Source organism: Podarcis raffonei, chromosome 16 (genome assembly GCF_027172205.1).
Source record: "Podarcis raffonei isolate rPodRaf1 chromosome 16, rPodRaf1.pri, whole genome shotgun sequence".
Lineage (NCBI taxonomy): Eukaryota > Metazoa > Chordata > Lepidosauria > Squamata > Lacertidae > Podarcis > Podarcis raffonei.
Window position 1 is genome coordinate 17,695,154 of NC_070617.1, and position 16,161 is coordinate 17,711,314.

Below are 16,161 nucleotides of genomic sequence, written 5' to 3' on the forward strand. Positions count from 1 at the left end.
GGGATACAAGACCCTGATTTATCTCCTCAGTACTTCTTCTGCACCTGGGGAGCTCAGATAAATTCTATGCTTTAAAGACAAATTCTAGCACTAGGTTTACAGAAAGCATAGGCATGGGATGTGGGGGGTTGTGAGGAGCGGAGAAGGGAGAATCCCTGCAAGGTGAGGGGTGTAAGGCTGGTGGCTTGTATGATGCAGAAACTCAAGGAAGGGAAGCAGCGTAAGGCGGCTGGATTTCTAAGATGGGATGGAAAGCTGGGCGGCCATCTTGTTTTCCCCTGTGATGACCAAGCAAAGTGAATCATAAAAACACACACGAAACAACAAGAAATTCATACGGAATTTGGTCCACAGAAGATGTAATGGCCGAGAGGAACTTGTCTGTCACCGCCAGGAGATTGCGGATGGAAATGTCCAACCTCCTCTGCACCTCAGGGTGACCCAGGGCTTGCTCAGGGCTGACATCGTACGGGAGATTACTGTGGAAACACACAAATGCATTCCAGGCCTCATCCAAAACCAACCAAACAACAAGAAAGACATGAGTTGAAATGCCCCCTTTTTCAGGGTAGCAGATTAGACCTGGGAGCTCAAAGCTCACCAGGGGACCTTGTAATTGTTGTAACCCACCCTCAATTCAACCACTTCCTTCCTCTGACCTCCCCCTCAGCCCAGGGAGGAGAAGGAGAGAACCCCTCAACCCCTCCTTCCCAAAACATCATTTGACTTTCGCAGGAAGATTTCCTTTATTTATTTAGAAAAGTTCATACACCTTTTAATCCAGGAGCTCTCTAAAGTGACGTAAACCATAAAATTATGGATAAAAATGAAGTTAAAATCCACAAAACCTACTGAAAAGCAAATATACATAAAGGATAACACAGATAAGAATCAGTCAAACTTCAAAACAAATTATATGCCTAGGCAGGCTTCTGAAATAAAACAGTTTTCGGCCTGCGAAACGCCTATGTTTGAAGAAGTTTTAAGTTAGATCACGCCATATTACGCTTCTGTCAATATTTACCTGTTTGTGAAGAGTCACATAGCTCAATATTTTCTTTTTTAATGAAGCCGAATTAAAAGATACAAAAACACATACAGACGTTCCTCCTGACCTTTTCTGCCCACTCTGAGACTCCATCTGGTTGATCCACCCTCTGTAGATTTCCACAGGGCTGGTACGGATACTCAGGGTCTTGTTCTGCAGGACCTCTTGCACGGGGCCCTCCAAGATCTGGCGCAAGGCATTCTGCCCACGGGCATTGCGGTAGAAGCTCACCACCAGGCGGATAACCGTCGGATTCCCCGTGAGGATGTCACGGATTTGATCGACTTTCGACCTGCAAGAATGCAGCGTGATAGGAGCAGTTGAGCTGCAATGCAACATGAGCACAGTACTCAAAGCACAAGCTTTTTCTGTGGTGGCTCCCTGTTTGTGGAATGCTCTCCCCAGGGAGTTTGGGCTGGCACCTTCATTATACACCTTTAGGCACCAGGAGAAAACGTTCCTCTTTGGCCGATTGACGTCCAATGCCCTTTTTACACCTGGAAAAAAGGTCTACTTTTGGAGCTAGTAAGAGAAACAAATTAGCCCCCCTCTCTATATTCCTGCATACCAGTGATCTGGGTGGGTTCCCAGGTTCCACCAGAGCAGTGACTCACTCGGAGACACACCAGGGAGCCTCCACAAAGGACAGGTCATTCTACCGCATATTTAACCAAATCAGGCCACTGCAAATGATGTGGCGATGCGGCAGTGTGACAAGCCACTCGAAAATAACCAGTTAGAAGACAAAACCAGCACCGCATTCAGAGTCCTCTTCATCATCGCTAGTTAAAAAGGGATGAGGTGATAGGATAAGACCCTTCTCTGCCTGGGATGCCAGAGAGCCGCTGCCAGTGAGGGCAGGGAATACTGGGACTAGGTGGATCTGTGGTCTGACTCAGTTCCTAGGAAAGGGAGGCTGACATCTTTACTAAGGCGAGAATGCTGTCAGCAACCAGGACAAGGAAGGCAGAAGCCTTAAGGGGAGAAGGGAGAAAATGTAGGATCAAGAAACAGGATACTCACTCAATCTCCTCTTGCAAGGCGCTCCTGAAGAGCTGGAGCAGGAGGTAAGCCTCTCTGGCGTTGGAGGCGTAATTGTACAGGGTGAAGACCACAGACTCCATGAACTTTGTGGACTTGTTCTGCGGCATCTGCATGATCAGCCGGGCCAAATAAACCGGGTGGGTCTGGGAGGAGAGACATTTTCATATGCAAAAATCTGCTTCAGCCTTATTGCCTCAGCCTGTGGAAGCTGATTGTGGCTAGTAGCCATAGAGTGCCTTTCCCTGCATAAATTTGCTCAGTCCTCTTTGAAAGACTTCTAGGCTGATGGGCCATTGGTGCCTCCTGCGGGAGGGAGTTCCATAGTTTAACTATGAAGAAATGTTTGGTGTAATGTAACGGAGAAGGGCTTTTCTCTACCCCTCAGTTTGGCAGTAGGGACCAAAATGTTGTCCCATACAAAGCAAACACGTACAGAATAAGTGAGGGTGAGACTTTAAAGCTCAAAACTATGTCCAAGGAAAACCAACCCTGCTGGGTAGCGCTGCCGCCACCCCCCGCAGTCATTCAAATCCTGAGTCAGGGGCACGATGGCTCTTGTGTTTGTGAATCCCAAGGATGCCCAGAAACAAGCCTAACGTTCACTCCTTGTGGTTGGAGCCCCAAGCCCACAAATGGCTCAGTAGCAGATAACCAAGCAATGAGGTACCTGATTCAGGGCCAAAGCTCCCTTTTAACAGGCTGCCCAAGAAAATAAATGCAAATATTTTATTAAGGAGGCTGCAAAACAAAAACAAGAACCTTTTTAACATAAAAAGAGAGTGAAGAAAGGCTAACAGTGTAAAGACAGCTTTGGGAATTTGAGTACAGTACGATCGCATCTTTCGCGGGATTTCAGTTCCAAGGGTTCTGTGTATATGCAAAAATATGAATATTCAGAGCCTCGGCACCATCCCCACGTGAGCATCCTGGGCTTCTGGAGCTGGTGTGCGAGCAAGGCAGAGAGTGTAAAAGCTCTCTTCGCCCCTGGCTGAACTTCCACAAGGGGCTTATGATGCCATCGCCCTTTGCAGACTTAAAGCTAGCTTGCCACACAGACCCCAATTGCTTTTGAGGTTGCTGGTTTTTTATCACATGGTACATAAATTTTATGAAATAAAAAGAATAGACAATACTAATTTTTGCCTTGGGTATAGTATAGGAATACGCCAGCTGACCTGCAGTTGATAGAAGAGGTGCTGATATGCCTCCAGGATCTTCCGCTTCTCCCTGCTGAGGGACTTCAGCCCTTGCTCTTTGCTCCGGCCCATCAGATCAGAGAGTTGCTCCTTGTTCTTCTTCGTCAGCTTCTTGCAGTGAGAGACCACCTCCTGCCAAGGGGAAGAGTTGACGACTGATAGACACACACAAAGCATTCCCCCCCTTGTTTGCAGAGCACCGACGACAAACGAACTCGCCTCTTTCTGAACTCAAAGCTACATCCCCCGGATAGCAGAGAAATCAGGCTGCAAACAGGTTGGTCAGCAAAATCATGGATTAAATGGCAACAACTTCTTTGAGAGAGAAAAAGAATCAGAAGAGGCTGTACTATTAGCAGAACCTTAACTGATCCACAGCACAAATTATCTGCCTGGAAACTAACCTGGCCACAGCAGAAGTGATATGTGGTTTCTCTAACATGGACTTTGCCAACCTGGTGCCCTCCAAAACACCCGGAGGGCACCAGATTGGCAAAGGCTACTCTAGAGCATGCCCTTGGAGGTCACAAAAGCCACACCCCAACAGAAAAGCAAGGGGAAGAAGGACTGAGCAAAGGACGAAGCCCGGCACTGGAGAAGCCCAGATGGCCTTTTAAGAGGTGGGTGGGTAGTGATGCTGCTTCTGGATGGGTGCCTAGCTTGGTTCCCATCCTTGGTGGCCACTTGCCACTTTAGCTCACCCTAAATAAAATGTCCCACCACATAGATCTAAAATGCCACCTGGAGCCCCAGTGAGGAGGAGGATAAATGGTGTGGCTGCCACTGGTCTGGCATTAGTGGCTGCATGAAAAAAGGAAGGGGCAGCCACATTGGGGTGGGGGCCCACGGGAGGCACCGTGTCAAGGGCCCCTGATCTGCTGCTCCCTTCTGACCTGGAGGGTGATCCTGTTCTTGACCAGCAATCCAATCTTGATATCCATGAGGTTGAGGTCACTCTCCAGCCGCTGGTTAAAGCGGATTCCCCTCACCACAGTCTCCTGGAGATCCAGCAGCTCCAGTTCCTCCCAGTAGTCCCTCTGGCTGCGTTCTAGCAGGTGGGCAAAATGCCGGACGATGCTGAGAGGTGGCTTCCCACTGTGTACTAGCAGGAGAGAGAGAGAAAGAGGTTGGTCGGTTTCAGAGTAGGACCTCTTGCCCAAGTACATCACATGAAAACAAGTTCCTCACATCCTTGGGTAAGACACTTAGCTATACAAAAAGCCTGGAAGGTGGTTAGAATAACAACAAAAATATTGAAATGTGAAGCTTCCTTAGATCCAGTACTGAAGCCGCTGAACTACACACACAGTTAATCTGCTGAGCCAAACCAACATCAACACACACCAAATCCTGGCCAACTGAATAATATTTATTGGATCTTAGTCAAGGCTCAGTATGGACTTCCAAGGTTGTTTAGGAGCCAGGGAGAGGTTTGCTTGAAAATAATAATAGTAATAATAATAATAATAAATAATAATAATAACAACAACAACAACAGTAATAAATAACAAGATTGATATACTATTTATAAGAAATCTCAAGCAGTTTACACAAAGCTGTATGAAATAGCCATTGAAAAATAGCAATAAAAATAGTAAGTTATGAAAGCAAATATTTAAAAGTATCAATAGATTTTAAAAACAAAAGCCATGAATAATATCACACATCTGGGTAAGTAGAGAGTTTTGAAGCCATTGATAAAGACTCCACCCTTTGGAGCAGAATCCTGCCAATTTTGAATTTTAAAGTTATTACCTAAATGCAGACACACTGGTCAAGCCTGTGCTAAGTTAGGATTTGTTAAATTATGGTTTATTTGATCACCCAAAACAGGAGTGGGGAACAGGATCCAGCCAGCAGGCCTGATCCTGCACTTCACTACCTCCCCCATTTTGTCAAGCGGCTGAGTCTACCCATCTGCCAAAGGCTTGGTGTCACCATGAAGTCAGGGGACCCAACAAGCCCTGCTTTGTGCCGGGGTCAGATGTACTACGCAGTTCCCAGTGGGTTAACTCTGTAGTTCAACCAGTATCAATGGAGTTTGCTGTAAGCTGACTGGTTCTGACAGGAAGCCCCTGCAGAATCTTTTGAATAGCAAAGGCGCATTTTTCCTTTGCATTTCTAAAATTCAAGCTGAAGGTTCAAAGGAAGAATTCATTTCCATCAAAAAGTTGATGCTTTTTTAATTCAAAAAAGGAATTAGGAGCAAACTTCTTCTGCTTTCCCATGCCTGACATGTACCATCCGGTATGGGACAGGTGGGCACAATTGGCCCCAAACAGCCTGATGGAGCTAACTAGGGCTTTGAGTCCAAAGTTCACACACACACACACGGTCCAAACCCTGCTCAGCGGTTTTGCTATGGTTTGTTTGCTGCCAACAAACCATTACCTGAAGCCATAGTTTCTTGTTCCCTTACAAACCTTGGTTTGCTTTAACTATGGCTTGGTGTTACATGTGTACTCAGCACAGCCGTGGTTTTGTTTGGCTGCCCCACCTCAGATGTTCACCAAGCTACAAAGGCACAAGGCAAGAGCAGCTGCTGAATAAGCCAAATCTTGGGGAAGGGGGAAAACCAAGCCGTGGTACATTCAATGGTCTGTTTGACAACTTGTGGCTAACTCATGGTTTGTTAAACAAACCTCAGCTTAGTGTTACATGCCAATCAGGCCAGGTTGCAAACTCAGGTTGCATGAAACCCAGGTACTTACCCAACATCCTGTAATCTTCTCGTGCCTTGTTAGCTCGTACAAATGCCTGGATTTTGATTACGGCCTTGACCTGTTGAGGGATGTCAAAAGGGGGAAAGTGGTTGGAATGCAGGAGCAGGGAAGGGGTACGAAAACATCCTGGTGGCAAACAGCAGTTGCAAAATCACAGTGGGTATATTTATTATTTATTTAATGCATTTAGAGCCCAACTTTTTCCCAAGTGGGGATTCAAGGCAGCTTTCAGCATTTAAAAACATTATTATAAAATACTCATCTGGCACCTTCGTTATGCATCTGTGGCACCAGGTGAAAACATTCTTCTTCAATCAGGCCTTTGGCTGCTTAATATTCCACGGCCTTTTAAATGTGTTTGTGGGAGGAGGGATTATGGGTTTCATTCTTGTTTTTAATTATGTATTTTGTGGTTTTATTCTGTATTTTTATGCTGTGAACCACCCTGAGATCTTTGGATGAAGGGCAGTACACAAAATTTTAGTAATAATAAAAACAACAACAACTATAATAACCACTATACCACCACTGACTATCTTGGAGCACCTGGCTGACTATGGCTAAAAATTGTTAGAATTCCTGCTCCATGACTGCAGTCATGGGATTTTTGTCTATCACATGACGGTGTATGTTTTGACTTTACAGAGTGGAAAGTGACGGAGACAGGATGTTTGTGTCACTGTGTTCCATGAAGTGGGGCTATTGTCCTTTGTTCTTTTTCTCTTTGATGTCTGATGCTAGAGAGAGAGGGAGCCATGTTGCAGTGCTCCGTGTTTGTTTATATGTAAATAAAATATATTAGCCAAAATGCTGAGTTGCTGAGGTCTGTTACGTAAGCTGTGAAGACTCTGCGGTTCCCTAAGTGTGCCAATTTCTGTTGGCATCGGTCGCTGTGATGCTTGGGCAAAAGCTTTTGAAGCTCCTGAACGATCGACCAGGAAGGAGGGAACATGCCAGTCAGGTGTGTATCTCTGCCAGGGTCCTACTCGAGTGTAGGATGAGCTCCTGACAAAAATGGGTTTGGTATGACCCAACAAGGCAATTTTACAGTGCTGTTATACACAGGTGTGTGTGGGGGGAACACAACTTACTCACATTCTTCCTGAAGTAGGCCAACCTCTGTCGATATCGTCTGCGTATTTGCCACATCCGTACCCAGGCTTGAATCTGAACACAGCAGCAGGAACAGCATAGGTGTGACAAGACCATTTTGGGCTGATGAGTCAAAGAAAAAGAAAGGCAACACCCCCCCCCAAAGTATCTCTTATCTTAACCTGATTTATTTTGTTAACAAATAAATATGGACAGGCATGTAACTGATCTGGTGGTTTATCGTTTGTTTCATAGCCCATAAAATATTGGTGCTGGTGACAGCAAAAGGTGGGCTTTAAAGATAGGAATAAAATAAATACGGTACCTTGATGACAGCACTTGTGTTCTTCTGGAAATGCCGCAGCCTTTCCAGGTAACGCCTCCGTTGTTGGTACCCACGCCAGTAAGCCTGTGAGGAGACAGCATGGGAACTGGTTTGGGGCTGAAAAAGGCCTTGGATACAAATCTGGTCCCAACTACTGCATGATGGCCTTAAGTCAAATTTGCTGCTCTGGCCCACTTCTACCTCCTTTAAGAGGCAGCAAGCTCTGGGGGCTTCCCCCAGCCCAGGAACGCAAACCCAGGATCCAAACTGCCCCCCCCCCCGAGCTGCAGCTCTTCCCAGCTGTGATATTGGAGCATCTAACCTAAGGATCCCACTCTGCAAAGAGCAGGTTCCTCCACCTCTGGGCTGGCAGCCTCCCCCGTAATACCCAGGATTTATGCACCTGTTAAGAACACTCAAAGGTGCCTCACGTAAATGTTGCAACAAGACACTGTACAGCAGGGGTGGCAAACTTTTTCTGGTCTGAATGCCACCTGCACCCTGGTGGCTGCAGGTCATCTGCAGGTGTGGCCAACAGCAGGTGTGGTCACCCCACACTCTCCTCACACCCACAGGACAGTCTCCCCCCCCCCATTGATCTGTGCAGATCCACTGAGGAGGGGGGTGGCGGTTCCAAGATGGTGACAGCTTAGCAAGCAGGCTTCGGAGCACCGCAGATTGAAGGACTGTAATTAGCGTCAATTGCTACCCAGGGAAGTAAATTTTCCTTTTTTTCACTTTTCTACTTTTAAACTTACCAACCTACTGAGATTCTATCAGCACCTTCTTATCTATGCTACGAGAAACACCTTGGGCAAGTTCTGCAAAATATCCTGGGCAGGCCACCAGCTGCTAGCTATTAACCGCCAGCTCCCTTTTATACTTTGCTCCTGGAACTCCTGGCAGTCACCACACAAAGAAACAATTAAATCGAACAAACTGAGCACTGAGGAGAGGACATGATTGCCTCCCCCTCCCCAAGCAACAGATGAATGCCCACTTCCCCGGTCGCCAGACCAATCTTGCATCACTTTGCCCTCGTCAAATTTTCCTTTTGGCCCACCCAAACTAGTGGGGTATCGAGGCAGCAAATTTTGCTCAGAGATCCAGAGCAGGCCCCCAGACTGAAGGCCAGCCACCCTTGTGCCTGTCAGGTAATTCCCATGTTCCTGAGTCAGACTTCTTGTCCATAGAGCCCAGTAATTGGCTGTGCTGACTGACAAAGACTCTCCAGTGCAGAGGAGAGCCTTTACAACCCCTCTGACATGAACCTTTAAATAATAATATTGATAAGCACTAGAAGTCGAGCCGAGGGCATTCTGCATGCCAAGTAGGTGCTCTGCTCCTGAGCCATATCATTGTCCCCACAGCACAGGTGTGAGCTCAAGGCAGAGATGAGATTCAAAGGTGGGGTTTCTAATTATTTGCTACACCCACATCAGCTGCCCCATCACAGGGGAAGAACAACTTTAAAGTATGATGTATGCCTGCAGCAAGAAGTTCTTTGGTCAGGGAATGGAAGACATGATGGGGCTTCAACCTCCCATTGGGGTGCAAGAATATGTGGGCTCTGGCTACTGCAGAGAAAATAATTTACAAATCACGCCTTTCTACGGGTAAGGAAGACCTGGAACATTTCTACACCATTTGGTGGGATTTCATTTCTTCTGTATCAAATTCAGATATACAAAAACTCTTTTCTCCCACCAAATTGTGAAATTTGGTTTTTGTTGTATTTTGCCTCTTTTATTTTTCTGCATTATTTCCTCTCTGGTTTCCCCCCCCCCCCCAGAAAATGCAAACTTCTGTACTGCTCCTATGCCTTGTGTGTAGCTTTGATTATGCTTTTTTGTACTTTCAATTTTATATAAATTAAAACCTTTACTATTGTTATCTGAAAAATATGCAACATAAAGCCACCAAAATTACAGATTTAAATATTTTTTTGGGGGGGAACACAATGAAAAGGACAATTCTTAAAAGTCTAGGCTCAGGGCAGCGGCATCCTCCTACCTGGATCTTGAGAGCGGCTGGCACCTGCTTGAACCATAAGCTGCGCCGGGTTGCAAATTCCTGCCGGGCCAGGAAGCCCCTCATCCGGGCCTGCAGCTTCACAACCAGTGAGGTGCTCGATTCCCACAGACGCTCCCTATCGTGGGCAGCTGTGACCCGGGCAACAGTGGACTGTAGGCACAGAGAGATGCATGGGGTCAGAAGATCATCATAAGAGCTTGGTTGCTGGATCAGGCCAAAGGGGCCCCATCTGGTCGAGGCCTCTGCTCTGAATCAGATGCGCCCCAATGAGAAGCCTGCTCTCACAGCAATTGGTATTCAGAGCTAGACTGCCCCTGGACATGGAGGTTCTGCTATCCCTGTAGAGGCCAACTGGATTGGACCAAAGGCTCCTGCAGTTTATTTAGCTTTACACACACACACACACACACACACACACACACACACACCCAAACATACAGCTTGCTAGTAGGTCAAATCAGAATAGTCATTAAGCAACTCCCTTCAGAAGGTTGCTATGGGGCTGGAGAGTGGGGCAAGGCAGCTGGAACCAGCCACCTCCTGATGGCAAACCCAGACACCCCCAAAACAGCTCTCATCCCCCACAGTTGTCCTTCTGGCAGCAGCTCCCTTTTGAGTTGGAAGATGGGGCACAACAGTTGGGAAAAGCTGCCCCACCCGAGTGGCCAATACAGAGCCTCTCACTCCTCCGTTCTGCTTCCTAGCTCACAGGTACAAAGAGAAAGACCTGGATTTCCTCCCGGCTGAGATGCTCCGCATTAAGGGCACAGGGGCGAGGCTGGTCCCAGGAGCCTTCAAAGGTCTGCAGGCTGAAGTAATACTCTGCCCCATCCTTCAACTTGTGCCGGACCCAAGGTAGTTTGGAGTTCCCTGCAGGTTACGTTTTTAAAAAATGAAAACAAAGTTAGAATTAAAGACCCCACAGAGACACTGTTGTAAGAAAGTGCAAGTTTTCAAATCCTTGAATTTGAGCATTAATGACAAAAAAATGTGGGTGGGGAGAGTGACACACATATCCCACTTTACCTGCAGCTTTTTTGGAAGCCATGAGAGCACTCAGCTGGGCCTGGTAGGAGGCAGCACACTCCATCGCCACACCACAGATAGAGACGTCCGGATTGCGCAGGACCCTGACTGTCTGTGCCGCGTTCCCTTCCTTTATGGCTTGATTGATGGCAGCGGTGCCAAGAGCCACTGTGGGACAGATGGCAAAGGCAAAATATTTTGAAGCATTGGTCCAGGTTCACCCCGCAGGGACAAGAAACCTGACGACTTTGATGCACTTATTTAAAACATTTTTAAATTACACTTCATAAAAAGATCCAGGGTAGTGTACAAGCAGGACCCAACTCTCCCCACCAGTGATTGCAAGAAACTGGTATTCTGAGGCATACAGCAGGGGTAGGGAACATTTTTTGCTCCGAGCGCCAGATCCTTTTCAGGATTGGCACCACAGGCCGTATATGAAAGATGGTTGGGAGGTGCTAACATGCCAATCGCATGTTATCATCATATCGCACGACTGACAGGTAAGCAAGGTTGCCCATCTGTCAAAATCATACCCACAGCTTTGCGAGCCTTCCCGTTTAAACCAGTGTTTAAAAGAGGAGCCTGGGGAGACTTGCAAAAGCGCCCATTGAAGCAGCCTCCACCACCTCCTTCAAAGGGTGCTTTTGCAAAGTCCTTTAAGCTGCCTTTGCTTGCAAAACACACCTCTTTTTCTCTCTTCCCCTTCACACTTGATCAAGTGGATGTGGTATGGGGAAAAACTTGTAGCAGACAGATTTAACCCACTGGCAGGCCAAGAGTAGCCTGCAGACTGAAGGTTCCCCATCCCTGGGCATATGGCCTCTGACAAAGGAGGCTGAGCATGGCCATCATGGCTAGTAGCCGCTTGAATGTGTCAATCTTCTTTCAAGGCCATCCAACTTGGTGGCTGCCGTAACACCTTGTGGGAGGAAAATGCGAGTTTGCCCAGGCTTTCTTGTTCCTGAGCCTTCTCCCACCCCCTTTGCTCAGGCCTCCTCACGGCACCCTAAATGGTAGCAGACAGGACCATCCTTTAAGCCCTGCAGTTCCAATTGAGCCAGGAAGACCCAGACGGTGCACATACTTCTCTTTGCAGCTTCAGTGTCATGGTTAGCTTTGGAGACGCCCTCCTGGATTTCTTCCCACCACAGCATAGCTCCGGTGTCCCCTGCCACCTAAGGTAGAAAAGATAAAAATGATCGCAGAATTGTCTCTTGAGGGAAACACGGGTCAAATATGCACTTGACTCTGAAGTTCACTGGGTGCCTTTGAGTCACCCACTACTTTCTCTCAGCCTAGCCTACCTCACAGGACTGTTGCGAGAATAAAATAGGAGAGGGAAGAATACAAGCACACACACACACACTTCAGGAGATGGGAAGCCAAGCTCACTCCACCATGTCTGCTGTGACAGGCAGACCTCATCAGGCCTCCTCTCCCTTGACTGTTACCTGGAAGCAGTCATTCCATCAGTGGCAGATATAGAAAACAGAGCTCACTCCATCACCTTTACCGAAAGCCCAGCCCAGCTGCATCAAACACCTCCTGCCCCTGAACTATGCCAGTTGGTCATTATAAGATCAATTCTTTAAGAACTGGTGCCTGAGTTTGATCCCCCCCCTGTCCATTTTCCCTTGTGTGTTGCTTTTTTTTTTAGATTGTAAGCCTGCAGGGGCAGAGACCGTCTACTTTCAATTGATTGTTAAGTCAGCCATTCTGGAAGCCATCTTGGTTGAAGAGCAGTGTGGCGTTCGTACGGAGCCCCCGGTCGTCTCACGGACTATTGACCCGTACACCACTAATCCGCTGCCACCAACTAGGTCCTCCCTGGTAAAATCACTTCAGTCTCAGTCAGCTTTTCAATTCATAAAGAAGAGTGTATTTTATTTCAGACTTAAAACAAAACTATTACAGCATTCCAAACAGTGTTCCTCTTTACTTTCTAAGTCTTATGTTCCTCTCTCTATCTCTGCTACCACCCCACACTCAAGGACCAACTGCCCTGTCTCTCTATTACCAACTGCCTTTTCCATCCAGCCAACCCACTCAAACCAACCAACTACCCACCCACAACTCCCAACAAACTAACCCCCAGAACTCCTCTCAGAACTCCTTTATAGACCCACTGACTCCACCCCCCTGGGTCCCGTCGGTGCAACCTATTTAACTATTTTCCCTCCAGCACTCTCATATATGGTAACGTCACAAGCAGGGTTACAGCCGCTCTAAATAAATAATAATTCAGAGATGCAAGTAGCAAGGCAAGACTTAGAGATGGAATTGCAAACATGCACAGCACCAGTCAAAACATACTGGAATAGAACAAAAAACCTCCTAACCCCCAGCCCATGCCAGTTTATTCAGTCTAGTTTATGTGAATTCATAAACACACATTCTGAAGCCATAATAGTCTCCATCAGGCTTCTGGAAATGAACTTCTACAATGAAGTCTCACAGTTCTGGAGAGCCAGAGAATTCTGCAAGAAGTTAGTGTGGTTGCCTACCCCACCACCTTGGAACCTGAACTTCATTCTCCTCTGCCTTCCTCTCCTACCTGGGCCTTCTGCTTCCGCATGCGGGTCAAAACATCATGGTAACGCTTAGCAACGGGGAGCGTCACATCGCAGAGGCCGGAAGAAGGAAGCAGCAGGGCTCTGAGGGTTTTCTCTGAGCTCCTCTGCTCCAGAGCCTCGTTGATCAGTCGGACAGCAAGGATTTCTGGGGACGAAAAGGAGATTTCAGGAGAACCGGGAAAACGTCTTGACCAAGCTCAGTTCAAAGACTGAGTAGTCTATAGGCCTACATTTGACGTATTAAGCTCTGATCTTTGGGCTTTCAATGTGCTTTTCCAAGCCCTTTAAACCTGTCCCAGAGAACTTCCACCAGCACCACCTATGGAATCTCTGGCTCTCCAGATGTTGCTAGACTGCAACCCTTTGGCTGTGTCTGAGTTGAGAGAAAGCAGTCAGTGTACATAATTTGGAGGTGGTGGCAGTGGGGAAACTGGGGTTAAGCTGGGTGCTGTATGGAAAGCCTCTGAGGGTGGGTTTAGGAACACAGGAAGCTGCCTTATGCTGAGGCAGACCATCTGTTGTCTATACTGGGCTCAACTGCATGCCACTTTAACCACTGGAACTATGGTTTGAATGTGAACACACAACATGCTGATGTACACCACTGAAATCATGGGTGCTGTGCTCTAAGCCTGCTCCTGCTGAGAAACAAGCCATGGTTTGGCTTAGCATTAATCCGAAAGCAGGCTTGTGATTCGGAGAGAAACAAACCATGGGGCCAGGTTCAGATGCTGTGCTAAGTCAGACCATGGCTTTGCTTTCGCTAGCAGCAGAGCGGCCAGGGTTTCAGCAGCATGTACTACTTTGCTGTGCATTAGGTTAGCTTGGCTAAGTTTTAGTCTAACTACGGTTTAGAGTGTCATGCAAACCTGGCCACTGACTGTCAATGGCTTTCCATGGATTCAGGCAGGAGTCTTTTCCCAGCTAAACCTGAAGATACTGGGGATTGAACCTGGGACCGTCTGTACGCAAAGCAGATGCTCTACCACTGAGCTGCAGACCTTCCCTAAAGGGCCTCCAGTGCCTGTTTCACATTCACATCACTAAAATCAGAACTGAAAATGTTTTGAAAAGTGAAAGGTGACTTACTATTATTTTCTTCTTGGGCTGAGGCATTCACACTATTCACTGAAGCCTGGATGTCGTTCCAGCTCAGGAAGTCAAACTTTGTGTCCCGAGATCGGTGCTTCCATTGTGACAAGTCGTCAAAATAACTGAGAAATTAAAAACAAAAAAGCAAGACGTCGTCTTTGCATCACCCCTTTTAGGAAAAAAAGCAGCTATTCCCCAGGTTTGTGCACATGGCAGGTAGTTTATAGGAAGTGATTCTTTGGAGGTGCTGAAAGGAATATTGGGCATATCACTTTCAAGCTGCCTTCTTGTTTTTAAGGACAAGTTTCTGGTTGTAAAATTACAACTTACCATACATAATTATAATGATGATATTTATTAATACCCTAAGTCTCATGGTGACTTACAGATAAAATAACAGCTAAATAACATGTACATTAAAGCCAGCATAAAACAAAACAGAGAAAAATCTATAACACATTCATATTTTTCAAAAGGCAGGATTAAAACATCCCACCCGCTCAAGGAGACCACAGATAATTCTGTGCTTCTGTTGCCTCTTACTGACCCGTTTCATATGCAGTACTAAGCCACACCATGGTTTAGCATAAACACACAAGTTTCCAGAGAGGAGACTGAAGCCGTTTTACTCCATTTCCTTCCTGCTGTGCTACCTGGGGCTAAGCCACGGTTTGGCTCAGTGTGTTGTCTGAACTGGGGCTCGTGGTTTGTTTCACTCCAATCAAACCATGAGCTCAGTAAAGATGTGTTCTGAATTGGATAGTGGTTGATAGATCTATGCTTTATTAACCAAGGCAGCTAAGAATAAAACCTCTATGCTCAAAGTACAGGGTCTTAGTGACAGATTGTGCTGGCTAAGATATTTAAAAGCCTGCAGATCTTCAGACCAGCCTGTGCCTCAAGATCTCCAGAGCTACAATTTCCAGAGTGGTTTAACAGTCAATCCCTCTTCCCAGGGAATTATGGGAATTGAAGCTCTGTGAGGGGAACTCTCAGCACCCTTAATAGACTAAAGCTCCCAGAATTCTTTGGGGGAAGCCAAGGCTGTTTATAGTGGTATCAGAGTACTAGGCATGACAGAGAAGAGATTTGGGGGGAAGTGGGTTTACCGCTGCGCATTGCTCTCTTCTATCTCTGACAGGCCCAAAGCAGGGCTGACCAAGCTCCTCCAGAAGCTGGAGGCATCTCCGTCCTTGAGGGCCTGGTTGACCAGTGCCACTGCTGAAAGCATCTCCACAGCGACAAACAGCTCCTCTTGAACCAGCTCCCCCTGCAGAAAAAAAGGAGATTCACAAAGAATTAAATGCAATAGCTTTTTGTGGGTGCTTTTTTTAATGCTGCGTGTTTCCTGAAATTGTTTGGCGGGGGGATCCTTCAGAAAAGGGAGCTGCCTGGGAAACTCAGGGTACGATGGTCTCAGGGCTCCTGGGCTTTAGGAAGTTAAGAGGGGTCCACCAGGGAAATGAGCAAGCTGCTTTGATCTTGGGTGGCAGAAGGCTAATGGAAGCTAGCCCTGCTTTTCCCAGCAATTTGTGATCAGGCTGGACTGCACAGTGCACTGGCTCAGCCTTTTAAAAAAAGTACCATATTTTTCCATACTCAAAAATCATGTCAAAAAACTGGGGCCGTCCAATACACAGATAGTAGCATGAGGAGGGGGGGGGAGAGAAGCACCGCACCAGTCATTCAGTTGGTGGGAGCGTGGCTTCTCCAGATGCCGCAGCGAGCGATCTGGGGGGTGTTTCCTGCCCACAGCTGCATGGGTGGGGTGGGGAAGCTGCGCACCGCCAGCCAGCTCTTTGGTGGGAGTGCAAATTCACCTGATGTCGCTGCGTGCGGGAAATGATCTAGGGAGTGTTTCCTGCTTGCAGCTGCATGGGGTGAGAGGCTCAACAACTTTGGGCCATCTCCCCTCCTTTTCTTTAAATGTAGTCCCCGAATATGGGGTGCGTTTCTTATACAAGCGGGTGTCTTATAGACGGAAAAGTACAGTAATCACTTTGGC

General features: G+C 47.1%; 1 protein-coding gene across 2 annotated transcripts in view; it reads right to left on the reverse strand.

The window, feature by feature from the left end:
- The window catches only part of IQGAP3 (IQ motif containing GTPase activating protein 3), a 51,137-nt gene that overhangs the window by 9,786 nt on the left and 25,190 nt on the right, over positions 1-16,161 (reverse strand). For both annotated transcript variants that reach the window (XM_053370075.1, XM_053370076.1), the window contains 15 exons: positions 15,266-15,426; positions 14,154-14,278; positions 13,046-13,209; positions 11,576-11,666; positions 10,489-10,656; positions 10,190-10,332; positions 9,442-9,612; positions 7,429-7,512; positions 7,107-7,178; positions 6,000-6,069; positions 4,182-4,390; positions 3,268-3,420; positions 2,072-2,235; positions 1,116-1,340; positions 339-479 (listed from right to left, as the gene is read on the reverse strand). In XM_053370075.1, coding sequence (XP_053226050.1) covers positions 339-479; positions 1,116-1,340; positions 2,072-2,235; positions 3,268-3,420; positions 4,182-4,390; positions 6,000-6,069; positions 7,107-7,178; positions 7,429-7,512; positions 9,442-9,612; positions 10,190-10,332; positions 10,489-10,656; positions 11,576-11,666; positions 13,046-13,209; positions 14,154-14,278; positions 15,266-15,426 — 2,141 coding nt within the window. The remainder of the gene's footprint in view (positions 1-338; positions 480-1,115; positions 1,341-2,071; positions 2,236-3,267; positions 3,421-4,181; positions 4,391-5,999; positions 6,070-7,106; positions 7,179-7,428; positions 7,513-9,441; positions 9,613-10,189; positions 10,333-10,488; positions 10,657-11,575; positions 11,667-13,045; positions 13,210-14,153; positions 14,279-15,265; positions 15,427-16,161) is intronic.